General features: G+C 45.0%; 1 protein-coding gene across 1 annotated transcript in view; it reads left to right on the top strand.

Moving 5' to 3' along the window:
* CDV3 (CDV3 homolog) overlaps positions 1-25,116 on the top strand; it is a 38,726-nt gene extending 13,610 nt beyond the window's left edge. The window contains exons 2-5 of the mRNA XM_068236274.1: positions 183-259; positions 10,787-10,923; positions 14,097-14,256; positions 22,023-25,116. Coding sequence (XP_068092375.1) covers positions 183-259; positions 10,787-10,923; positions 14,097-14,256; positions 22,023-22,149 — 501 coding nt within the window. The 3' untranslated portion in view covers positions 22,150-25,116. The remainder of the gene's footprint in view (positions 1-182; positions 260-10,786; positions 10,924-14,096; positions 14,257-22,022) is intronic.
* Positions 25,117-26,554: the final 1,438 nt, after the last annotated feature.

The following is a 26,554-nucleotide window of genomic DNA, read 5'->3' as shown; positions in this document are numbered from 1 at the left end:
TAGTATGGTTCCCAATTCCAGCAGACTGGATACCAACTTAGACTCTCCCAAATACCAGTCGGTAGATTAGTGCAGATGGGAGAGAAATTAGTAGCAAGTGGAGTTGGTCAATGATATATGCAATTAGCTCTTGCCATTACCAACCCCTTTTTTTTTTTTTTTTTTTGTGTCTTTATTTTTAGGAAGAGGACGAGTGGAAAGAGTTTGAACAGAGGGAAGTTGACTACACCGGCCTCAGGCTTCAGTCACTGCAGATAAGGTATTGTGATTGAGAACTTCTATTAACATTGGAACAGCAACCATTAGGGTCAGTTTCCACTTAGCTGGTGTGCGTCTTGCAGGACTCACGCCGGCACTTGTAGTAATAAGCATGCATCTGGATTGCTTAGCTGTACACGGCTATTGGGATTCCGGAGTGCGCTGCAGGAAACTACAGCAGGCCATTCACATTCTCACCACAGTGCGGATGGCAAGCCATTTAAGGTATAGGCAATGTTTCCCATGTGCTGCTCTCGGCACTAGTGGAACCGGGCCTCAAGTCTTGTAGCGTTACGGAATATTCGTAGGTTGTTCATTTTGAACGAAACATGTCATCCCTTATTTTTTTATGAGTATAATACAGATGTAGTTTTTTATTTCAGTGGGTGCTTATAACCCTCTGTGAATGCATGAGATCTCTGCCTGCTTAGCAGCTATGTGTTCTCTGCTAAGCAGACTATTGATGTGAAAGGGATAATTGACTTGATCTAATAGTGTATGGCTATCTTATGCTTACATGCAGCACTGTAATAACTGAACTGAGACACAAAGCATGCAACCAGTGATGTCAGAGCACCTGATCTGCACAATGGATACAGTGATTCAAACTGAAATGAAGTGACAGATGGATGTTCTCCTAAAAAAAAAATATTAAGCACTTAGGGCCCTTTTCCACTAGCAATCGCTAGCGTTCGCGCTAAATGCTAGCGATTGCTGAATCGCAAGTGCAGGAAACTTCCTGGCGATTGCGTTCACGATTTTGCTATGCACTGCATAGCAAAATCACGGCAAAGATCACTCCGCGGTGCGATCGCGTTTGAGTCAAACGAATCGCGGTAGTGGAAATTACCTACCGCGATTCCTATGTTAAAAAGCAAACCGTAGCGATTTCAAAATCACTAGCGGTTTGCGATTCAGCATCGCAAACGCCGCTAGTGGAAAAGGGCCCTAAGGAACTCCAGTGAAAATGTAATAAAAAAATTGCTTAATTTTTACAATAATTAGTATAAATGATTTAGTCAGTGTTTGCCCATTGTAAAATCTTCTAAATCCCTGATTTATATTCTGACATTTATCACAAGGTGACATTTTTACTGCTGGCAAGTGATGTAGCTGCTGCTTGCTGTTTTGGCAGTTGGAAACAACTGTAAACAGCTTTTTCCCACAATGCAACAGGGTTCACAGACAGGAAACTGCCAAGAGTACTTACTCAGAATTACTTTGTGGGAGGGGTTTCACCATATAATCAGCCATACAGCACCCCCTGGTGGTCTGTTTGTGAAAAGGAATAGATTTCTCATGTAAAAGGGGGATTGGGATAAAGTTCAATTCTTGGTCAGAGTTTCTCTTTAAGGTCAAATGCACTTTTTAAACATATTTGTGCACTAATTACTGCACATAGGACCTTTAATGAACGTCCATTCTGCCAAAATGCACATGTTTTATCCCTTCAATGGAGGGGCGTTAAGCCTCATCTACACGTGTAGATGAGGCGGCGATCCGGCCGCTCGATTAGCCGCCGGATCGCCTCTTCCGCGTCCCCGCTCGTGCGCCGGAGTCAATACCCGCTTGTCGCCGCACCGCTTATCTTCCGCTCGATTCCCTGCCATTGCCCCCTCGCGGGGAGCGAGCAGGGAATCGGCGGTGAGGAGATCCGTCCTGTCGGATCTTATCAATCGAGCCGCTGAGGAACATGGTGGCCGCATCTACGCATGTAGATGCGGCTTTAAGTGGTGAAAACTGATAAGTGAAATCTGCCAGAGCCTTTAGAAATTGTGCAACAAAAATATATTATGCGAAGTTGCCATCTGTGAAAACAAATGCCAAAACAATTTGTGTTCCCAGACATACAAGTTGCTGCAGTGGGTGTAAAATTCGGAGCCTCCCATATTTATCCCCTTTTTGAAATGCTGATTAAATTCAGTAGATTATCTCATACCTGGAACAAGCATGCAGTAAGATCCAAGTACACCTGTCTGCCATACTCATTCTGGGTAAGTAATGAAGGTGGAGTTTCAGCAGGTTAAAAAGCCCAGAATTTTTGCTGTCAACAATTTTTAGCCCATCTCCACATGCAGGTGTCCCAGTCGTATTATTTTCTCCACGGTCTGCTGTATGCAGCAGTCATTTCACAGTTCACCTTGTGTGTTCCCCTTTTTCAATCTAAATTACTGATGATCAGGGCCGGATTTACCATAAGGCACTGTAGGCACGTTCCTACAGGTGCCTGATGATGGAAAGGCGGCTCCTCAAGTGCCTCCCTCCCGGTTCTCTATGCAGAGTCCCATGCAGAGTGTAAATGAGGTTACTCGCCCAGCTCTCTGCATTCCACTGGCCAAGATCTCCCTTCAGTTGGGGCTTATCTAGCTTCTTAATACCAGGATAGATCTGGCTATGGCAAAGGAAGTGGCGGCTGTGCTAGCGAGCACACTTGCAGTGTATTGGAATACTATATATAGTGTTATGCCAATAGGAACAGCAGATGAGTCTGATTAGAGGATATCCCAAGTCCTTGAGTAAAAGTAAATGTCAGACTGCACTAAATTTCTTAAATTACTATTTTATTAATAAAATAAAAATGATTCCTGTCATACAGATCAATTGATCACCTAGAAATAAAACACTTTAACCCCCTCTGCAGTAGGGAAAAATTGTTAAAAATGCGTGTTCTCACTAAGATAAAAAGTAAAGGACTTGAACAAATTCAATAAGCGTTAGTGGAAACTGGTTTGTAACTTGCTTGAATTTATCAAAGTTATAACACTTGTGAGTATAAAGCTTAATTCCTTTAAGAGAAATGCATGCAGAAACCTTGGATTGATTAGAAACCTATTATAGCAATCCAGCACATATGTTTGAGTGATGTTACTCTGTTCCTTTAAGGGTAGTGCGTGCAATAGCCTTGAATTAAATTGAAGGTGATGTCTAACAATCCAGCATGTAAGCTTTGTATAGTAATTTTACTCACTCCTTCAATACTAGATTGGCAGATGGTATCTTCTGGGGAGCCGCTAAATCCCCCTCGCCCCGGCCGCTACTAGATAGTGCTCAGCATCGGGCAGCTTGCCCGGCTCCCGTGCAGTGTAGTTTGGTGGTTTCTAGATCCATGATGGGTGAAATCTATGGTGCCAGGATATCTGTGCCTATAGGCTCCGGTGATGTAATTCCAGGCCTGCTGATGAATCAAATCAGGCAGAAACCCCACCAATAGCTCCAGATAGAACTCACTGAATTGTTCCAGTTGTGTGACCGTATTTTTAAATTGGATTTCTGTCTGCAAAAGACTCAATTAAAACAAACCTGAACTGGTTTGAGAACCAGCAAGAGAAAATATTCCCATAAAGAGAGCCCTATCCAAATGTTGTACTTGCCAGTTTCATACTGTAAATCCAGCCTCTTCACTTATTAACCTCCCTGGCGGTGCATTTCTGTCAGGCATTAGGAGTCAAAAGCGGTACCTTTTTTTTCATGAATTTTAGGCCTCCCAATTTTTAAGTCTTAACTCACCAAAATACATCAGAATAAAAGTGTGGTAGACATTCTCCATATAAATAAGTCAGGAACACACAATTGTTGAAGTAAATAAATGTATCAATAATCTGAAAGAAAACTGTACAAATAAGGCAGCAGATTATGCAGTATGTACATATATACTCCTAATACATCTCCCGTGTGTGGTATATTTTTAAAGCAAGGAATTGCACACAGGGCAACATCAGTCTGGACAGTAGAATCGTGATTCTTTCCTAAGTCTTTTCCCCTTCTCGTCGCTTTTGCTGCAGCATACATGACATGTCCTAGTAGGGGCATTTTTTTGGGGGGGAGTTGGTGGAATGTATTCCATAAAATGGCGGCCAGTGAGGCGCTCCAGATTTACCACATAAGAGGCACGGCGTCCAACTCTGGCATCGATGCAGTCTGGTACCTTAGACAGATGCATTCGCACAGTTTCCAGATGAAGGCAGCGTGCGTCACTGGCCTGTCACTTCCCTGCTTGTGCAGAATGTATGCATTCCAAATGCTTTGTTCCAGTAGGTGCCGGAAAATCTTCTTAATTTTTTCTGCTGTTTCCTTACAGCAGGATAAAAGGTCACGCCTGGTCAGCTCTGTCCACACCACCCATGGTGTGGTTATAGTCCACCACGACCTGCAGTTTTACAATATCTTTTCCTCCTCCTCGTTCTGGTGGGGACAGTGGAGGTGTCGTGAACAGTAGAGGAGACAGACGTGTTTTTTTTTTTTTTTTTTGTCCTGCCACCGGAGGGCTAACATCTTCCCTTTCTGCCAAGCAGCTATGTCCCCAGTCTTCAGCTTCTGCTTGACAAAGGCCGACGGCATCTCCTTCCTGTTAGCCCTAACAGTGCCATAGATGTCAGTCTTATGCTTTATAAGAATCTTAGACAGTTCAGGGGAGGTATAGACATTATCTGTGGTGAGACAGTAGCCTTTGTCCAACAAAGGCTCCAGAAGGGACAATACAGACGATGTCGCCACTCCAAACTCGCTAAACCTGGAACAAAATTTTGTGCCTTTTCCCGTATACAAAATAGTATTCCAGATGTATCCGGTACTTGACTTGCATAGTGTATGATTTGATCCCAAAGCGGGCCCGCTTGGAAGCAATATATTAGAGCCAGCTCAGCCTTCCCTTATAGGCCATCAGGCTCTCGTCCACGCTGATGTCCCTCTGTGGCACATACGTGGTCCTAAAATTTTCCACCACCATCTGGTAGACTTCCCAGATTTTTTTAAGTTTTGGAGCAGGGTGGGTCGACTCCTCAAAAGTTTCATTGTTAGAAAAGTGGAGAAATTTCATTATTAGGGAAAAACGGTACTCGGACATAACTGTACCGAAGAAGGGGGTTGCAATGATATTCGTGCCCCAGTACCATTTCTGCAGGGGCTTCCCCACCACTCCCTGCAGAATGATCAGGCCCAAAAAACAGCCAGATATCCGCTGCTGTTACCGGCTCCCAGGTCCTGGTTCTGGAAAAGGGTCCTTGAGGAGTAGCCAATTGTTGGGTGGCATAGCGATTAGTCTCCTCCTCTATCCTCTCAATAACTGCCTCCGAGAAGAAAAGCTGCAGGTTTGCCAGGGGGTTGCACTTGCACTCGCACTCCTTCTTCAAGCCAGGCTCCCCAGTAAAAGGGAAACGTGGGGGCGGTGGCGGAGCCTGAGAAAGGTCGATGGGGCACCAGACCCGGACATCACTAACTTCGCTGGTGATGGAGTCGCTGTCGCTATCTGGGTCGGATGACAGATCCCCCAGGTGCGTCACTGTCACTGGAGTCCGCCAGTGACTGCAGATCGCTGTCCTCCAACTCCGCCAGCGCTTCCGCGGTGAGACGCCTTCTGGAGGATGATGCCATAGTAAATCCAGGCAGAGGTCGGTGCAGGCAGCAGGCAAAGAGTAGTCCAAGTCCAGGCAGAAATCTGCAACGGGTAATAAATCAAAATCGAGGCAGAAGGCAGAAAGAGTAGTCAAAGTCCAGGCAAAAATCGGTAACAGGTAGGCAGAAATCAGAGAAGCACTCACAGATCACAGAGATCACAGCCAGCTCCTCTCCAGCCACAGCTCTTCTCAGCAATCCAGGAAGCAAAAGGCAACATTGCATTGGATACAAAATCCCATTGTATCCAATACAATGCTGTTTTGGCCCAATCAGAAGAGTTTATTTTATTTTTTTATACTCCCTCCCTCCCCTGTGACCCTACGCCGCCCCTACGTCACTCCGCCGCTGATGATGGGCTAATTGGCCGCCGGGTCCCCGAAGATCAGAGTGGTAATGGGGACTCCGGCGGCCGGGTGGAAGAAGCCAGGAATTGGCTGCAGGCACTTTTTTTTTTTTTTTTTTACACGGGCTCCCTCCCCGATGACTATTCGCCGCCTGCGATGTCACGACGCACCGCCGATCCTCCCTGCTAATTGGCCGCCGGGTCCCGGAAGATCAGAAGGTAATGGGAACTCTGGAGGCCGGGGGGAAGAAGCCTGGGTTCTGCTGACAAGCGCTGATCGCGTGTGGGACCCAGGAATTAGCTGCAGGCACTGCTTTTGCCCAAACGAGCAGAGCTCGGGCTTACCGCTCCTGACATGTGTCAGTCAGCTTGAGCTCTGCTCGTGAATACCGCCAGGGAGGTTAAAATCATGTCCTTCATTTTTAAAATGGTGCTAACCCCTGGTATCTCTTCTGAGTTGGCACTCATTTCCAGGTGCTTCTGTGCACAAGAGTGTAGTGCACGCTACATAAAAATGCGCTCATGCAAAGAGGCAGCTGTAAACACAAGTGCATAAGGGAGATGCTGATGTGGAAGGTGGAATATGACACAAATACAAGGAAAAAGAAAAAGTAAGCCTCTTCCGGTTTGAATGCATCAGACTGACAGAAAGCGGAATACAAAAGAATAATATTTCAAAGGACTGGGAACAAAACTAACATGGACACTGCAGCAAATTTTGTGATTTTATTATATATTTAAGCACAGTATACATTGTTTACCCTAAATCTCAGTTCACATACAAAACCTATACTGGACGGGGGAAAAAGCAGTTTGCCTTACTTGGGGCTTCTTCCAGCACCCTGTGCTTACACTGTGATTCTGTGATGCTCCAGTCACCCTCAGCGCCCCCCTGCCAACTGGCTGCATAGCCCAAGTCTGTGCACCTCCTGTTCACGCTCCCGTGGATAGGAGCATTCTGTGCATGCGACGTGTAAATATTTGTACTGCACATGTGCAGAACGCTCCTGGCAACAGGAACTTGGCGGCAGTTCGTGGCTGGCTGGTGGGCAAACAGGAGGCAGGGAGAGCTGCTCATCACAGGACCCAGGGAGGGGATTAATGGCTTCAGCCTGCATAGGGGACACCAATCTATATAGGAGACACCCATTTCCAGCTATCTATACTGGGGATAATGCTGCCTGCCAAATTAAACTGTGGACACCTAAACCAGGCAAACTGCTCTGGTCCCCAAGGGGGGGCGGGGGGGGGTTAGGTGGCCAGTCCCAAGTGGTTAAGCTTAATGCAGGGCTTATTTGGGAACTGGTTAACCACTTCAGGCCGAGAGCAATTTTTGTCATATCAGTGCTGCTCCCATTCACTCGCCAATAACTTTACTACTACTTATCACACCTAAATTATCTATTTTTTTTCCCAGGACAAATTAGGCTTTTAGTGTGATAATTTTGCTTAGTAATTACTGGTACCTTATATTTTTTTAATGCATTTTACAAGGGAAAAAAATGAACACACTTTCTCCATTTACATCCATTATAGCTTTACAATAAGCAGTGCTAACTGTTATACCCACAAATTGTATTTGCTTATCTATCCTGGTTATTACAACATTTAGATTATGTTCCTAGTACGATGTATGGTGACAATAGTGTATTTGGAAAAAAAGGTGTCCTCCCCCCCCTTACTCATTGTACACCATCGATTACAAGACCTTATTTGCAAAAATAGTAATATGCCCGCTTGGCATACATACTGTATATTCCTGCGTATAAGACTACTTTTTAACCCTTGAAAATCTTCTGAAAAGTTGGGGGTCGTCTTATACGCCGGGTGCCATTGATGCCAGGTGATACGCCCTATCCTGTTACCGCCTCTCAGATCTCCCTGCTAAGGAAGCGGAATCTATTCTTTCATACCGCTCTGATAAACAGGTAGACAAGGAGAGCTGACCAGTCTACTTAAGGAGAGTTGACCAATGCAACAAGTCAGTTGACTATATACTGGGCAACACATACAGTGTTCTCCCCAGAAATATTTTCCAGCCGGGTGGCATGAAAAAGTAGCCGGGTGGGGAAGTAAGGTTACGCAGGGTGCTGCTGGGTCAGAAAGTAAGGAAACGCTGAAAGGAGAGTGAGGGTCATACTGGCTGGGGAATCGCACTGGCTGGGGAGAGGTCAGCATCACACTGAGCGCTACTGGGTGGGACGATAACTTGTTCAAGAAACAAAAATCGCATTGCGAATGCTCACAAAATGCTGTATGCAGTGTATTTGTGATTTTCATACAAATCGCAACTGTAGTGTGAATGCCACCATAGGGCAACTTTGTCATAGCGATTCTCTGTTCGCTGGCGTTCAGCAAAGCTCTAAGGATTCCCTGAAAAGCACCTGTGTGAATGGGGCCTTAGTGCCATAGCCACATCATCACATATATGACCGGACACCATTCACCATCCCTGCATGCAATGTATGTTACTCCTGCTGCTGCACACACTAGTTGCAGAGGAGTGCTGACTTAAAGCTGATCACATGGGCAGGCAACATGAGTGGTGAGAACTCCAGCAAAGACTTTGCAAAAGCCATGCTAGTTTAAAGGGGAACTGAAGTGAGAAGAATATGGAGGCTGCCATATTTATTTCCTTTTAAACAATACACATTGCATGGCAGCCCTGCTCATCTACTTGGCTGCAGTCGTGTCTCAATCAGACAAGAAACAGGCATGCAGCTAATCTTGTCAGATCTGACAACAATGTCAGAAACGCCTGATCTGCTGCATGCTTGTTCAGGGGCTATGGCTAAAAGTATTATAGGCAAAGGCTCAGCGAGGCTGTCAGGTAAATAAAGATGGCAGCCTCCTTATACCTCTCACTACAGTTGTTCTGTACAGCACAGTGATTTGTGAACATACAAGTATTTTGTCTGAACTCAATGGATGTATGTCTTTCTCAACCTAAATAACTAACTGCTGAGACAAAAAAAAGGCTAAACTTGATGTAAAATGCTGAACTAAACTTTTTGCCATTGCCCATACTGAAAGCTAGATATCACAGTGATGGAACTAAACTGAACAATTTGGGGTTAATAGCTAGAAAACCAAGTGTCAGCTTGTGATAAAGTGCAGAGACACAGGAGGCAGAATGAAAGCTGCCTTTTACAGCCTCTGTAAACCACTTATCTCTCTCACCGAATGCTCCAGAATAAAGAAACATGTTGATATGTTAATGTGCCACACTTCTTTGAGGTCTCCGACATTCTTGTGACCTGAAGGACCTGGGGAAGGGGGCATTGTACATGCTGCTCTCACGGAGAAGAAGAGAAGAGAGTCTGTCCACTGTAGTAGCCAGCGGGAGTGACTCACCAAAAGATAAATCAAACCGCACATTCTTTTCAGTGCGGACTCCAGCTGAAAGTTACCTCGGTCTGCCTGTTCCTCTCTCTGCTATGAGATTTCCCCGCCCTTCCACGCTGCTGATAGGAAGGAAGCTGAGGAGGAGGGCGGAGATGGTGTCTCTGCTTGCCTTCCAAGCTGTCATGTCTATCGTGCGGAGGAAAGAATTTATGATGCAGACAGCGGCCAATCACAGCAGCCGGGCGGGGACAGAGATCTGGTGGGCGCTCCGCCCGGGTAATAGGCTCTGGGGAGAACACTGATACAGTACAGCACCAGTATCTGTTCATACACAGCACCAGTACATGATTTTTTTTATTTTTAGTTTAAATTTGGTGTGCGTTGGAAGAGGGGTAGTCTTATACGGCGAGTATATCCCAAACTCTATACTTTAACTGGAAAAGTTGGGGGGTCGTCTTATACGCCGGAATATACGGTATTTAAAAAGCCAAGTTTCTTAGGTAACAGTGATTTTTCTTTTATATTCTGTCACTTTGTTTTCATTTTAATTCAGTCTTTAATTTTTGGACAGAATATGCAAAAATGTAATTGCTTTGAATTCCCCCTTTTTTTTTTTTTTTTTTTTTTTATATACCCATAAGATCTGGGTCTCAACATTAAAACTCTCTAAACTCTATTCCACTACTTATCACGGTTACATATGTCTCTAGTAGTTTTGCTAAAAACTATCCCAAGTTTGATCATAATTTTGAAAATGAATTATGTTGGATTGTTAGTCCCTGCCCATTTTTTATGTAACGTGGGTCCAAGCTTTAAAGGGAACCTGTACTGAGTAAAATTATTCAAAATAAACACGAGGTAACTTCAAATGAACATAGTTACCTTGTCATCAGTTCCTCTCAGAAGCGCACCATTTTCATCTGACAATGATCCCTTATTTTGTAATATATCAGTTGCGGTCAGTTATAGCTGAGAGGAGAACTGATGTGTCCATGTTTCCGTATGGCTCAAGTGGGCGATGTTACAGTTTAACTGTGTGCTGACCAGAAAGCTGTTATGGTGTAATGGCCATTTTAAAAATGGAGGACTGAGAATTCCATTGATCACAGTGGACAAACAGGACACAGGAGAGGAAAAAGATTGAGTAGACTACACAGGAGGTAAGTATGACTTGTGTATGTTTTTAATTTTTATTTTCAGTTCAGGTTTTCTTTAAGATGCACTAAAATGTATTCTACAACTTGTCACGGTTAAAATACCATGTTGCCTCATTTAGTAACCAACTGGTGTGGGGCACCGGCCACAACTACACTGGATGTGTATACACGTCCAGTTAGGCTTAAGTGGTTAAAGTGGAATGTTTGTTAAAAACTTGAATTTTGTTTTCCTATGTGATTTAACTGATGTTTGCTTAATTCTCATACTCTTTTGTATGTTTTCCTGCAGCAATGAAAAGGAAGATGATGAAAGCGAAAAGAAAGAAGACCAGGGTATAGACTGGGAAGAATCTGGAGGTTCCAGTGCAGACAAGGCACAGGGGCCTTGGAATAAGTCTGCTCCTGCTCAGCCAACTGTAAATCTTGGTAAGCATTGGAAAAGCTGCATCCTTTTGTACGTACTTGGTCTCTGTCTTTAAAGAGGACTTGAACTAAAAAAACTTCACTAAATTGACTCTTTATCCCTTAGTAATTAATTATTAGATAAAAAAAACACTTGTCACGTGCAATATAAAAACATATATAGTTACAATTATATACGTCTAACACGCGCTACTGAAATCAATTCACTTTATTGTTTACAGGTAAAAAGGATGTAGAAAAAGATATATATACAGGAGAGTATCATGCCTCTCTCCTGTGTATATATATCTTTTTCTACATCCTTTTTACCTGTAAACAATAAAGTGAATTGATTTCAGTAGCGCGTGTTAGACGTATATAATTGTAACTATTTAACACTGCTTGAGGGTTTGAGGGATCCCTCTGTCATACACGCTGCTTAAGTGTTGGGGAAATCCCTCTAGCGCATGGTAGTCACCAATAAAAACATATATAGTTGCAGAATTCAACTTTGAGTAAAAGGGTTTTTTTTGAGACTGGCAGGCTCCATCTTGCAGCTTTCACTCCATGGGAGGTGCAGAGTCCGATTCCCTGGGCAGTGTTGTCCAATTAACGCCCACTGAACACGATTTACAGCCCTGTCATGATGTCATCAGCAGTCGCCCTGTCACAGGACACTGACACTGTAAGGCTGATGCTGCTGCACTGTACTGGCACAGGAGTTCACATGTAAAGCAAGCTGTTACAGCTGATTTTCTCAAGCATCCAGCTGCCCTGGTCTACCCTAGTTAGCGCTGCAGTGGGAATCCCCTCTTATTTCAACCATCTTTTGCCCCCCTTTCTCCTCCTGTAGTTAGCATGGTAGGCAGGGTCAATCCCCTCTTATGTGATCCAGCTGCCCTAGTCTCCCCTGTAGTTAGTGCTGCAGAGGGAATCCCCTAATTGAGACTCTGAAGCTCTAACCTGTGAAGCTGCAGCCCAGTGATGTATGACAGTCATACATCACTGTTGTGCCCTCTGTAGCCGCTGCACTCTTGCTCCAGGAAGTAGAGACTTCTTGATACAGCCGCTGGGTCTTCAAACTGATGTCACCTCTGAAGCTGCAGCACATCACTGTGCGTCTGATGAAAGAGTACTCTGTACAAGTCTCTACTTCACGGAGCATAGAGCGTGCAGCAGCTACAGAGGACACAACAGTGATGTATGACTCCTACATCACTGCGCTGCAGCTTCACAGGTCAGAGCTTGAGTTTTTTAATTTAGGGGATTCCCTCTGCAGCACTACGTATAGGGGAGACCAGGGCGGCATGATAATGTCAGAGGGGATTCCCCCTGCCTGCCACAATGTACCTACGGGGGAGTGCTGAGTCTGACAGCACATCTCTTAGCTGTGTTCGCTGATACAGGAGGCCCCTCTCACCTTTCTTCGTCTGCTGGGCTCTGTGCTGTGCAGGGGGGAGGGAGATCCTCATCTGTGCTCTCAGGCGTGTGTCTGCTGGGCTCTCTGTTGAACACTGTCCCTCTACTCCGCTTCTAGACTCTCTCACCCCTCCACCATCTGCGCTGCTAAGCTCTCTCGTGCCTCCTTCCCTCCAATGTCTGCCGTCCCTCCTCCAATAGCTCTCTCTCCCTCCTCTCCACTCCTCTAATCTCCTCTCTCGTCCCTCCGCTGTCTGCTCCAGTGAGTCAGCTCTGCCTGTCATTTCCCCTTCTTCTGCCTTCCGAGGAGGCGCCAACTGACTACGTAAACAGTAAACAAAACATGCCTGCAAGAACTCTCGCTAGCACATAACATAGTGGGTGGCATTTAGCTGACTACAAGGTTTCCCAGCGTTCTCTTCAAGCCTGCTGCCAACGTCAGAGGTGGGAGAGTATTATTTAAATTATTTATATTATAATTTTTAGTTACGTTTTTATCATATATTGCACACTTTTTTTGACTATGATTTTTAAAAAGTATTCCGATGTTATTTTTTTTTAAATGTAGAGTTCAGGTCCACTTTAAAGAGAATCTGTATTGTTAAAATCGCACAAAAGTAAACATACCTGTGCGTTAGGGGACATCTCCTATTCCCCTCTGTCACAATTTCGCCGCTCCCCACCGCATTAAAAGTGGTTAAAATCAGCTTTAAAAAGTTTGTTTATAAACAAACAAAATGGCCACCAAAACAGGAAGTAGGTTGATGTACAGTATGTCCACACATAGAAAATACATCGATACACAAGCAGGCTGTATACAGCCTTCCTTTTGAATCTCAAGAGATCATTTGTGTGTTTCTTTCCCCCCTGAGGGGGGAGTGCATAGCAGAACCACAACACTGAAGAACTTGGCAGCCTTCCAGACACAGGCTGACAAGTCTGACAAGGGAAAGATACATTGATTTATTACAGAGACTGTGATAGTACAAAGTGCTGCAGTAAGCCAGAACACATTAGAATAGCTTTTGGAACTTGTAGGATGATAAAAAACAGGATGCAATTTTTGTTACGGAGTCTCTTTAAAGAGGAGCTGTCAGCCATACTATCTCAGAAAAAAAACCCACATATAGAAGTAGATAAATACTTGCTCTACTTACATAACATATGTATTGCACTGCCCATGTTTTGATTTTAGTGATTTTTCTATAGTAAAAAAAGAGAAAATCCTTCTTGGGATTCTCAATTTTAACTGCATCTTGAAGCCAATTCTGATGTAATTTCCTCCCTTACGCTTCTCTGCCTGATTGTGTATGCACTGCCCGACCTCCTCCCAGTCTTCAGACACTCCCACCCAGCTCTGCAATAGAAAGTGCATCTTCTCAGCATGAGAAATATTGGCTAATCAGAGAGTAACAGGTGTGTGAGGGGAAAACAGGAGTTAACTAATGCAGCCTGATTGGCTGAAGCCTCTAAATCTGAGGGGAAAGTAGAGGAGCAAAAAATGACAACCCAGCTTGCCCTGCAACTTCCTTTGTGTGGCAATATACCCAATAAGAGTCAGGTAAACTGGGGAATGATTTATCAACAAGAAAATCGTGATTTTTAACTTTTGGATTCCCTGGTTAGCATCCTTATTGTTTACCAGATAAAAATAAAGAATTGATTTTTGATTTTATTCCTGACAGTTGCACTTAAATTCTTTCAGAAACATTTTAATAGTTTAGAAAATCTAGTCTGTACATAAGATTGACAGTCATTTCTGTTTGTTTTTTTCCTAGAAACTGAAGAACCAGAACCCGTGCAGCAGTCTGGTGTTTATAGACCTCCGGGAGCCAGAGTGACCACTGCAGCACGGAAGCCCCAAGGTCCTCCTGAAATCTATAATGATACCCAGTTCCCATCGCTACAGGCCACTGCCAAGCATATAGAGTCCCGAAGGCAAGTACCCTGACTGCAGTGTTGCAATGGTCGAATGTTTGTCTATAACTTTGGTGTAAGAATGTTAATTTTCTTTCATAATGCTGATGAATCCATCTCCAGAACCCTTCTCACCAACTAGTTCCACTGAAGAAGCTTAAAGGGAATCTAAACCCAATGAAATAGTTTCACTTACCTGGAGCTTATACCAGCCCCCCACAGCTGTCTTGTGCCCGCACCGGTCAATGATCCTCTGTTCGCCCCTACGGTGCTTGGTTTTGATTATTCGTCTGTGCATCCTCGTACACCTTCAAATCGGTGAGATCGTCCTGCGCAGTATGAGGTTTTCTCTTACTGCGCAGGACGCTCTTGTCGACGTGAACTCGTACAAAGATGTGCCTGGCCAGGGCCGCACAGGCACAGGGGACCTCAAAACTAATTGGAGGATCACTGAGGACTGGTGCAGGCACAGGACAGCTTGGGGGCTGGTAGAGGCCACAGGTAAGTGAAATGCTTTATTTCCTTGGGTTTGGGTTCCCTTTTTTAAATGTGATGTTTGGCCAAGAACCCTACCTGTATGCATTGACAGGTTATCAGATGACTAATATTGGTGCTTGTTTTGGATCTTGAGAGGAAACTAGATTTTTCGTCACTTGTTCAAGATGGCCATAAACTGATTTGTTCTGTCTCCCGATAATATATATTTTATATTCTATATATATTTTTTTTGCCATGTCTACCGCAATGCAACTCTGGATAATATGGTAAATCGGACTTCTGTTGGAGCACGAGTTCTGATGGCCTTCTCAGATCTGTCGAGAGAAAATCTCTACCAAGAGGGCCTTAAAGCATGCCTGAACTGAGGGATATGGAGGCTGACCTTTATTTCCTTTTAAAGAATGCAGATTGCCTGGCTGTACAGCTAGTCCTCTGCCTCGTAAGCCCCATCTACACGATATGATTCTTTGTACGATTCTATTGTACAAAGAAACGCATGGTGTAGATTGGGCTTAATCCTTTTTAGCCATAAGCCCTGAATTAGCATGCCAATCAGGTATATCTGACTGAAGTCTGGCTGGATTAGCCGCATGCTTGTTTCAGGTGTGATTCACACTATAGCAGCCAAAGAGATTAGCAGAACTGACAGGCAGCTAGTATTTTATAGTTTAAAAGGGAAGAAATATGGCTGCCAACATATCCTCTCAGTTCAGTAGTACTTTAATGTTTGTTAGTCAATGTTAAGTCTTAAGCACTTGCTAGACAGAACTTTACCCAGGTGCTCGCCACAGGATCAAGGTCAAGCCTTATAGAAGACAGTAATGGTGCATGTATGCACGTCTAGACATGGCATCGAGATGGCTGAGGTGCATGAGTGCTCCCACTAAGTATGAATTTATAGTTTTTGAAAATACACTGCAGACTTTTGTTAGTTTTCTGCTCAGAACCTTAAAGGGGAACTGAAGTAAAAGGTATAGGGAGGCTGCCATATTTATTTCCTTTTAATCAATACCAGTTGCCTGGCAGCCCTGCTGGTCTATTTCTCTGCAGTAGTATCTGAATAACACCAGAAACAAGCATGCAGCTAGTCTTGTCAGATCTGACATTAATGTCAAACACCTGATCTGCTGCATGCTTGTTCATGGGCTATGGCTAATAGTATTAGAGGCAGAGGATCAGCAGGAGGGCCTGGAAACTGGCATTGCTTAGATGGAAATAAATATGGCAGCCTCCATATCCCTCTCACTTCAGTTGTCCTTTAAGGTTAGGTTCACAGTTGGGGGCATTGCGTTCCCTGTAAAGCAGGAACTCAAAGGAAAGTCATACTGCATGCCGTTAGACCGCAATGTTTGCACTGTGAACGTCACATTGCAGTGCGACATTGCATGTTAATGTGGCCATTACACTGCAAGGTTCCACTGTGAATGTAGCCTTAAACTCTTGCACAGCAGACAAGGGAAAAAACATATAGTTCCTGGGAAATTCACTGTGTTTAGATATATCAGCCTTTGTGAATTAGGGCTGTCAACGGTGTCTGAACTGTGCCGCATGCCGTTGTAAACAATGGAGGCTAACCGTGCCTGCTCCCATGACACCGCGAAGTAAACACTGCAGGATGTCGAAGAATTGTATAAGTTGTAATAAAGACCTGTTTTTCTTTAAGTTTATTATGCTGTTATCTTTTAGACTAGAAGTTTAAAGTTAAGGTCCACTACAGCAGCTGTTTGTATCTAACCCCCCCCCCCCCCCCCCCTTGTAAACCTGAAGAGTGTTGAAACTTTTTAATATGAAAAGTTTTGGGTACGAGGGCACTTACACCTGAAACGCTCCCTGCTGCTTGTCTTCAGGGTCCCTCCTGTTCTGTGTTATCAGATTAGAGCAACTGTGTTAATTCTCCCTGCAGTCTATCTGGTCAGGTGGCCTACAACTGGCTATGCCGCCAGCCAGCAGCCGCCGGCGCCCTACCACCTCCACCACTCCTCAACCCCACACCAGCAATTATGGTTCTGCTCCTCCGCCACCCCTTACTGAGCGTATCACATTCACCAGGGAGCAGCTCCTCTATTGGGAATCATGCGGTTCCTCTACCTACGAAGGCAGGCTTCTGCTTGATTCTGTTTGGAACTATGTCCAGGAAACCACAGCATCTGCCCCGTGGCCCCGCAGGGGATGTCAGCGAAGGGGTTGTCCAGGTGCCCTCGTGAGGCTAAAGAAAAAAGGACTGAGGTCAGCCATCCCCTCAGTCCTTCTTGCAAATGTACGATCCCTCCCCAACAAGCTGGACGAACTGCTCCTCCTCCGTGATGGAAGGGAGCTCGTCAAGAACACTCCAGTACTATGCTTCACAGAGACGTGGCTAAACAAGGATATCCCAGATGACGCCCTACAACTCCCAGACTTCAGTCTCATCCGAGCTGACCGGGACTCTGCCCTCTCTGGGAAAAAGAGGCGGTGGTATCTGCTTCTACATTAGCTCCGCCTGGTGCCCCAGTGCTTCTGTTCTCGTCAGGAAGTGCTCCCCAGATCTAGAACTCCTCCTTGTGAACTGCAGACCAATCTACTCGCCAAGGGCGTTCTCTTGCATCCTTGCTGTAGTGTACATTCCTCCTCCAGACGCCGATGTCAAATCTGCCCTGCGTGACCTAAGCGACTCCATCTCCCAGTGGGAGACTGCCCTCCCAGACTCGTTTATAGTGATGGGGGACTTCAACAGAGCCAACCTCTGACATGAGCTGCCGCGTTACCACCAGCACGTTGACTGCCCCACTAAGGAATCGAACATACTCGACCACTGCTACTCGGCCCTGAAAGACTCTTACAAAGCCGTCACGTGGGCAGCACTTGGATCCTCTGATCACTGCCTCGTCCACCTCCTCCCCACCTACAGGAGGCGCTTAGAATCAGCTAAACCGGTCCACAAGTCCTCTAAAGTATGGTCAGAGGAGGCCAAGCTCCAACTTCAAGCCTGCTTTGACTGTACTGATTGGAAGGCCCTGGAATCACCGCACCTGAACGAGTGGGTGGACAATGTCACCTCGTACATCAGCTTCTGCGAGGACACCTGCGTTCCAACAAAATCTTAGAGTCTACCCTAATGACAAGCCATGGTTCTGCAACAAGCTCCGCCGACTACTGAAGTGCAAGGAAGTGGCATACAAGTCAGGCAACCAGGATGACTACAAAAGGGCAAAGAACAACCTTAACCGTGAACTGAGGGTAGCCAAGAGGGAGTTCGCTGAGAGGTTGAATCAAAACCTCTGCTCAAACAACTCATGCTCTGTCTGGAAGGGACTAAAGGCTGCTACTAACTATAAGCCCTCCCCCAACATGCGCCACCCAGCACTGAGCTAGCAGAGAAACTCAGCGAATTCTACTAGGACCACGCGGCACCTGCAGGTCATCAGTTGCTACCCTCCTGAACCCTGGCCCCTGAGGAATGTGCCCTGAGCCTAAGCTCACCCATTCTAGCTGTGTGCGAGACCGAGGTTATGCGCTACCTGGCAACACTGAATGCCAGGAAAGCCTCTGGTCCTGATGGCGTCTCTCCAGCCTGCTTGAAGATCTGCTCACGACAACTAGCTCCCATCCTAATGGCCATTTTCAAGTCACTTCAGGAGGGCAGAGTCCCTGCATGCTTCAAGAGGTCCACCATCATCCCTGTCCCCAAAAAGCAGGGAGTCTCCGACCTGAACAATTACAGGCCTGTGGCCCTAACATCTGTTATCATGAAGACCCTTGAAATAGAGGCCCTCTCTCTCTCCTGAAACTCTCCACCGTGCCTCTTCTGGACCCCCTTCAGTTTGCTTACAGGGCCAACAGGTCCACGGATGATGCCATAAATATCTGCCTGGAGTACATAAGCGATCAGACCTGAACAGATCAGACTCGTATGCCAGAATCCTCCTCCTGGAGTTCAGCTTTTAACACCATATGCCCACGCTTACTTCAGGAGGATCTGGCAGCACTGGGGGTCCACCCAACACTACGCCTTTGGATTCTGGACTTCCTAACCAACAGGTCGCAAATAGTCAAGCTGGGAGACATCTCTTCAAAACCAAGGACTACTAACACAGGCGCGCCGCAAGGCGGTGTCCTGTCGCTGATGCTGTTCTCCCTGTACACGAATGACTAGATCTACAGCAGACTCCGTCAAGGTCATCAAATTTGCTGATGACACCACCATTGTCGGCCTTGTCACAAACGACGAGCAGGCCTAGCGCCAGCAGGTTGACAGAATGTCACTGGTGCAAGGAGAACAGATTGGTCCTCAACACGGCCAAAACTGTAGAGATGATCATAGACTTTAGAAAGATTTCCCCCAAACCACTTCCAATCCACATTGACGGCACTGAGGTGGCATGAGTTCCCTGTGTTCGCCTCTTGGTCACTACTATCTCCAATGACCTGAGCTGGAAGTCCAACACCAGCTCCACCCTGGTAAAAGCTCAGAAAAGGCTCTTCTTCCTCCGCCAGCTGAAGAAGTTCGGTATGGCTCAAAAGGTTCTGACAAGATTCTACATTGCCACCACTGACTCTGTCCTCTGCTCGTCTATTCTGGTCTGGTACGCTGGCTCCTCTGCCAGCGACAGATGCAAACTACAGAGGGTTATCAGAACAGCAGAGAAAATCATTGGGAAACCTCTCCCTCCACTCGACCTCTACGTCACAAGACTGCGCTCTAGAGCGCTGAGGATCACAAGCGATCCATCTCACCCAGGCCACCGCTACTTTAGCAGGCTTCCATCAGGCCGGAGGTTTCGGGTCATTGCCACCAAGACCGAAAGGCACAGGAACTCCTTCCCCTCCGCTTTCAACCTCTTAAACTCCTCCTAAACTACAGTCACGTACCCCCACTCCACCAGGGTCCCCCTGAACTGCAGCTGAAGAGACCTGAAGCTGGGAAACTATACTGTATCACCACCTCTTTTGCTGTCTAGTGTCCACGGTCTGTTTTGCTGTCCAGTGTCTACGGTCTGTTAGTGTTACTGTCTTATTGTGCTATTATCCATTGTCTTGCTTTGCTTCTGAGTTTTGTACGTGCCAAATCCAATTCCGGGCATGACCCAGTCATGCTTGGCGAAATAAATGATTCTAATTCTGAGGTTGTCAAACTCAAATACACTGTTGGATGAAATTTAAAGCTGAACTGTAGAGAGAAAATAAACACATTGTTTCACTTACCTGGGGCTTCCCTAAGCTCTAAGCAGCTGTACTGTCTCGCGGCAGTCCTGCCCGAGCCTCTGTTCTCCTGCCGCCGCTCCGTCCCGTACCTCGACTTGTAAGTTGATGCCAGCGCAGCCCTGTCAAGTGTATCCTTTCTTCACGTTCCCCTCTGCAATAGTGGGGAACGTGAAGAAAGGAAAAGCGTGGCCAGAGCCGCGCAGTGGCCCGGTGGCGAAACCGAAAGTAGCTGGCGGCGGGAGAACGGAGGCTTGTCGAGAAGCGGTGCAGGACAGCTGCTGGGGGCTTGGGGAAGCCCCAGGTAAGTGAAATCATGTGTTTTCTCTCTACAGTTCAGCGTTAAAAACTGGAACCAAAATCACATGTCAACCTCTGTGTAGTGGCCCTGCTCTCACTTATAGTTCCCTGGTGTCTCATGCCCCCTCATACCCTGGTCTCTTGCCCCTCTTACTCATTGTTTAATGACACCCCACCCTATACAGTTCCCTGATGTCTAATGGACACCCTCCCCTATACTGTTCCCTGATGTCTAATGCCCCCCACCTCTATACAGTTTCCTGGTGTCTAGTGGCCCCTCTCCCTTTACCATGTGGCTTCATAGTTTCAGCCCTTAGCCATATAGGCTTAGAGCTCATGTGCTCACAGGCCAAATATAATGCAAAGCTTGGTGTAATTGCCTTCTTAAAACAGAAGGATATTTGCAATAATTCAGTTATAAATGAACATTTGTGGTTACCCATAATGCACTACTACTAAATATGCAAATTATCCCTTTTCGCCCTTGTTAAGCCAAGCAAGCATCCAGAACCGCTGGTATATAGCAAGCCTATAGCTTTAAGTTTTACACAGCCATATCAAACCCACATGTAGACAGCCTGTTTTGGGCAAAGTGGGGGAAATCACTTGTGGGCTAAATTAGATGGCACGGTCATGGAGTATGACCTGTATGGTTTAGTTCGTTCTTGGAAGTTTAACAGGCTGTAAACCAGTGCATCTGAACTTTTTTTTTTTTTGGTTGGTTTTACAAGCCAAAAAAAATGCGCAAATTTGCGCATGCCTAGCTCAAATGCTCTCATGCATGGCCATCAGCGCTTCCTGCATTGCCTGCAAGTGTTAGACAAACTAGGCATTAAATTAGTAAAATATATAAAAAGAATCCCCACCTCCCCAATGCATGTAAATGGTTTCGGTCTTTGGACGAGGGTGATGGGCATTACTTAGCACTCTATGCACTCTTCTTCAGCCAGACCTGCTGGTTCTCCAGTTTGTGGCCTGGAGATGTACTCACATTGAAAGCTGACATGCATTGTGGTGGCCTGCAACGATGCCTCACATCTGCACGGAGCTGCTCGGACTCATTGGAAAAAGGCAAACCCGAGAGTCTCCGTGCTACTGTGCAGGTGCAAAGCGTCCTGCGCAGTGCCGACCTGAACCTCAAGATTGACCGCTGGCACCCAGCGGTGGTCTTGAGAAGGACGTTATCGAGGTAACTATCTAACTTTCTTTACATTTACAGCTTTGCTTTAACTATAATTTCTTTATGTATTAAATTTCTCTATAAAAAATACAGAAAAAGGCCAACATTGTTGCCCCAAATCCTACATGAGCTGCACGGCACAGGGTGCATTGGTGTCCAGCCCTTTTCAGTACACACCTGAGTGAGGGCCAGTGCACTCAAAAATCGCTAGCATAATTGCAAACGCTTAGCAAGTTTTTTGTTTTTTTGTGTGTGATTTCATACTACTGCACTTTATCCTGGAAGAGATCAGCTTTTGAAGAAAAAAAAAAGCTAGGAAAATCGCTGTTATAGCGTTTTTTTTAGAGCAATTTTTCACTTTTTATACTTTGAAGAGTAATCCCCTCCAAAATGCTGCAGGACTCATGTTTTCGTTTGGTGGAAAAAAAAATCCCCTCGCTCTGGTGTGATCACTGCCATTCGGTAACATTAGTCAAGCGCTAGCATTTTTAAAAGTGCTCTTGGTGTGCACCAGCCCTAAGACAGGAGACCTCATGCAGCCTACCTATAGATTTTTTTTTTTTTTTTTTTTTTTTTTTCTTATTCTCAACTTGTGATTTTAAAATGTATTTGTTTTTACTTTTCAAAACAGAGATAAAGAAATGGAGAAGACCTTTGAAATAGTGAAGCATAAAAACAGAGCAAGAGAGGAAGCCTCAAAGAACCAGGCGCTACGACTTCAGTTAGACAACCAATATGCTGTTCTAGGTGAACAGTAAAGCCACAAGATAAAACTTTTTTCAAAAGATCTTTCAATGCTTGCCCACTAAGGTAAACAAACTACAGCTACTCGACTGAGATCATCTGAACTACAGCTACTCGACTGAGATCTGAATTATCTGATTTTCTGCGCTGCACTCTGGATGATTCAAAGACTGTTTCCAACAATGTTCAACTTTGATTCACCTTATTCTTAAATTGCTACTCATTTTTTCCCCCGCTTCCTTGTCCCGGGAATATGTCTCAGAGGCGCTGCAAGCTGAACAAGTATTGTCACTGTTCTGAACACAGATCTAAGAGGGAATGGAACAGCAGCATTTAGTGCTAGTTTAAATCTGTTTATGCTGAGCAAGGTTGACTACCTCAGTTTTGCTATGCTCATAGCGGACACCACATGGATTGCCATCTCTTAGATAAAGCAGAGATTTTGTGTGTTTCACATAGCTGTGTTGGGGCAGTGAGTGCAGAGGCTTGCCATTTCCCCTCTCAAGTTTTGGTACCAGTGTTGAAACAAAACATGGCATCACCTTTTTGTCTGCTTTCAGTGTCAATCATTTAAGTGACCTTAAAGGGAGTTAGTCGAGACCCCATTTATAGAGTCTTTTTTTTTTTATTTCTTTAGGTGGGTAATTGATTCACGGGTTTACATAGTTTAGTGCAAAGCTGTAGTTTGTTACCTTTTTATAGAGGGTTAAAATTCCTGGAAGTCAGAAAATAAAAATTCACGCTACCAAATATGGTGGAAACTGGCATGGTTTCTGTTGTATTGTGTTGCCATAAACAGTGCCCCCTCTTCATGTCATGCGTCTTACAATAAAAGCTGGGATGAGTGTTATAGCAAAACTGGAGTGGAGAGGATGCAGTTTTGTGAATATACCTGGCAGGGCAGAGACATAAAGGGGGAGCACTCTAAAGTTCTGATTGGTTGATTTTCTTGTGGGTGACTACAGCATAGGCAGTCTGCACCCCGCCTTTTGCCCCTCCCCCCAGAGTTCTGTCACATGAATGGGTGAGACATGATACAGGCTGCTGATATCTGCATTACCTTCTGGGTAAAAGGGATTTTCATGCTGCATGTCTCATCCCCTCACAATATTAACATTTGGAACTGGTGGTTATGAGAAATTGGTGACCGTCACAAGTACATGTAGAAGTTCCAGGTATGATAGCTGCTAGAATTGGGTCTGTGGCGTTGTAACCTGGATAACTCCAGTAACTGTGCTCATTGGTTTTAGCTGTGGGTTTATGTGACCTGTAATAATGCCTCTGCTTATTGGATATTGATGTTGTGCTGGGTCCTGCAGTTGCATCTAGTGGATAGAGCAGATCATTCTCTGGCTATTAGATGACCTTTTTAAGAACTGTTCTATGTGAGGTATATAGTAAGTTGTTCCACATGTGAAACTAAACTACATGGTAGAGTGGAACATACCCCGGTCTGGTAGAGGTCTCCTTTTAATTTTCCCTTGCCTTCCGAATCTTCTTGAGATTGTCTCCAGAAACGGCTGGTTTTTCACATGACATTCCTGTGATATGGAAGTTTACAGGGACATGAGATGGGTTACTACTAGCATAGGTTGAAAATGATACACACAACTGCTTAGAACTGTTACATAAAAACAAATGGTATTCAAGTCATGTTAAAGTGGACCTGAACTCGTGCACAGGACAAAAGGAAAACAGGAAATGCACCCTGTATGTATTGAGAGTTTAACCTGTATAATTCCCCCTCATTTGTGTCTAATCATAAGTTGTAATTTGATCTCTCCGTGTCACCTAACTGCCACGGCAGATAAGCTCATTTGAAAGCACAGTATGTTAACAATGTCTGCTTCCATAAAAGCAGGAAGTACAAGCAGTGCAGATTTATTGTAGCGTTTGTATCAGCTGTAACTAAGAAATGGATCTTTTTAAAAGGTTGTTATGCTGTTGCTTGGCTTTTAGAGCTGAGATGAACTTCTGAGTTCAGGTCCGCTTTAATGTCCAAAACTTGCTGGGCAATATTTAGTACCAGCAGGCTTTACTTTGCTGTGGATGGAAGACCCAGGAACGTCTGCATGTATTTAATGTTACAAATCTAGTTAAGGCAGAGCTACAATAAACTAGTAGTTTCAAATGAGGCTGCTTTGTGGAATAGCTATGAATGCTATTTTTATGCCAATCCAGCAATCAAAAACATTAGTGTTTTCAGCATACTGGATTATGTATTGTCCTACCAGCGCAGTCCCAAGGACTCCAAGTAATTCAGACAGGTGGTCTGCGGATGGTGGCTGAATATTGAACCCATCTTACTCCTGTGGCACAGAATACAAATTGCTTTTACCTAGTTGATATTTGTCATAGTTTGTACAGTGTTGCCGATGATCAGTGTGTATAATCTCTTGCTGAGAGATCAGGAACCACTGAGGAAAACATTTTTTTTACATGACCTAGGCCTTGCTCTACATATGTCCCTGATCAAAATGCGATGTATTCATTTGGAATCATTATACACCCCCCTCCCCTTTTTTCTGAGCCAAGATGCATTGTATTGACAACTTCCTCTTGGCATTTGAAGCTGGTGTTTCAGTGCATGTTCCTGAGTGACTTCTTGCTGTGTGCTTGGATAGTACAGTGAGGGGGCTTCACAGCCTGTACTAAACTGTGAAGAGTTTGAAGATTTGCCAACACAACAGGTCTTTACTGCAGGTATCTAATTTATAAGAAAAAAAACAAGTTAAAATTATTTATGTGGAATGTGTGGTAGACTAAAACCGTTTCATTTTCATATGGCAAACCTAGACTTAGAGTTTTTGTTTTTTTACACCAGTTCTGGTCCCCTTTTTAGAGAAGTTGTTACAAACATGTGAATCTCTGGGTTTTTATCATGCTGTGTGATGGGTATTTGAGCTGTCCATAAGGGTGTCTCAGGCATAAACTGGACATAAAAAAATCTAACATTAATAAAATTTAAAATTAAAATCTGATCATGTGTTTGGTGCTTGACTTGTTGTCCAACATTATAAAGACAAATGGGTTATACATACAGATACAAGGTGTAACGGATTATGGTTTGTCATTTCTGATTTACCATAATATGGGCTAAAGATAGATATTGTGGGCTTGGGGTATAGACTGTTAATTTGAAGCTGGATAGTCTCCTTTATATTGGCTTCAAGTAGAACTATAGTCCGTGTCCATTCAATTCTATTGCTACATAATGGTAGAGCTTAGAGATTTAGTGAGATGCAAATGAATATTTGTGGCTTGAAACTTGGCCAATCGCAATAGATTGGTTGGCTCATTTCCAAGCGGTGTAATTTTCATAGAATTTGCATTTAAGATTGAATTTGCATCTCATTGACCATCTTTAGTGGAGAGGTTTGTCATCAGAAATTCCATTTGTCTACTTGAGGCTTAAAAGAACTGAAGTGATATGGAGGCTGCCATAATTATTTCCTGTTAAACAATACCAGTTGCCTGGCAGCTCTGCTGATCTCGTTGGCTGCAGTAGTGTCTAAATAACACCAGAAATAAGGATGCAGCTAATCTTGTCAGATCTGACAATGTCAGAAACTCCTGATCTGCATGTGCTTGTTCAGGGCTAAAAGTATTAGAAGCAGAGCATCAAAGGAAATGAATATGGCAGTCAATAGCACTCTTGCTACAGTTGTACTCTCCAGCCCACAGCACAGATCAAGAACCACGCAGGGTGACCAGACTCCCCCCCCCCCCCCCCCCCTTTTTTTTTCCCCACTAGGGGGATGACCTGCTGGGGGGGGTCTGATCGCTGCCGCTGTGTGGCCGAGCGGGGGGGGGGGGGCGGGGGGAGAGCCTCATCAAAGCCCCCTCAGCAGCGATTTTCCGCCTCCTTCCCTCCCCTCCTTGCTGTGGGTGGCACAGGACGGACATCCGTCCTGCGCCGCCTACGATAGGCTTCAGCCTATCAGATGCTGGCGATCCCCGGCCAATCAGAGGCCAGGGATCGCCGATCTCCTTTACGGCGCTGTATGTTGTAAACAGCGGGGATTTCTTCCCCGCATAATTACAATTAGCCTGCGAGACGCAATCGGCGGCTCGCAGACTGTTCACGGAGACACCCTCCGTGGACTGACATGGAAAGGCCGTTTCCATGGAAACACCACTTCGACCTGCCGATGTTAGGCAGTCGTTAAAGGGAATGTCCAAGCTAAATAAAAAAATGAGTTTCACTTACCTGGGGCTTCCACCAGCCCCATGCAGCCATCCTGTGCCCTCGTAGTCACTCAATGCTGCTCCAGTCCCCCGCTGGCAGCTTGCTGACCTCAGAGGTCGGCGGGACGCATTGCGTACATTTTTACGCATTCCCGCTAGTGCAGGAACATTAACACATACATTTTTCTGCATTACTGGTTCAATGCGTAAAAATTTACGCATTGAACCATT

This window comes from Hyperolius riggenbachi, chromosome 5 (assembly GCF_040937935.1).
Source record: "Hyperolius riggenbachi isolate aHypRig1 chromosome 5, aHypRig1.pri, whole genome shotgun sequence".
Lineage (NCBI taxonomy): Eukaryota > Metazoa > Chordata > Amphibia > Anura > Hyperoliidae > Hyperolius > Hyperolius riggenbachi.
The sequence above is the reverse complement of the archived record's forward strand: the minus strand, read 5'-3'. Positions and strand labels throughout refer to the sequence as shown.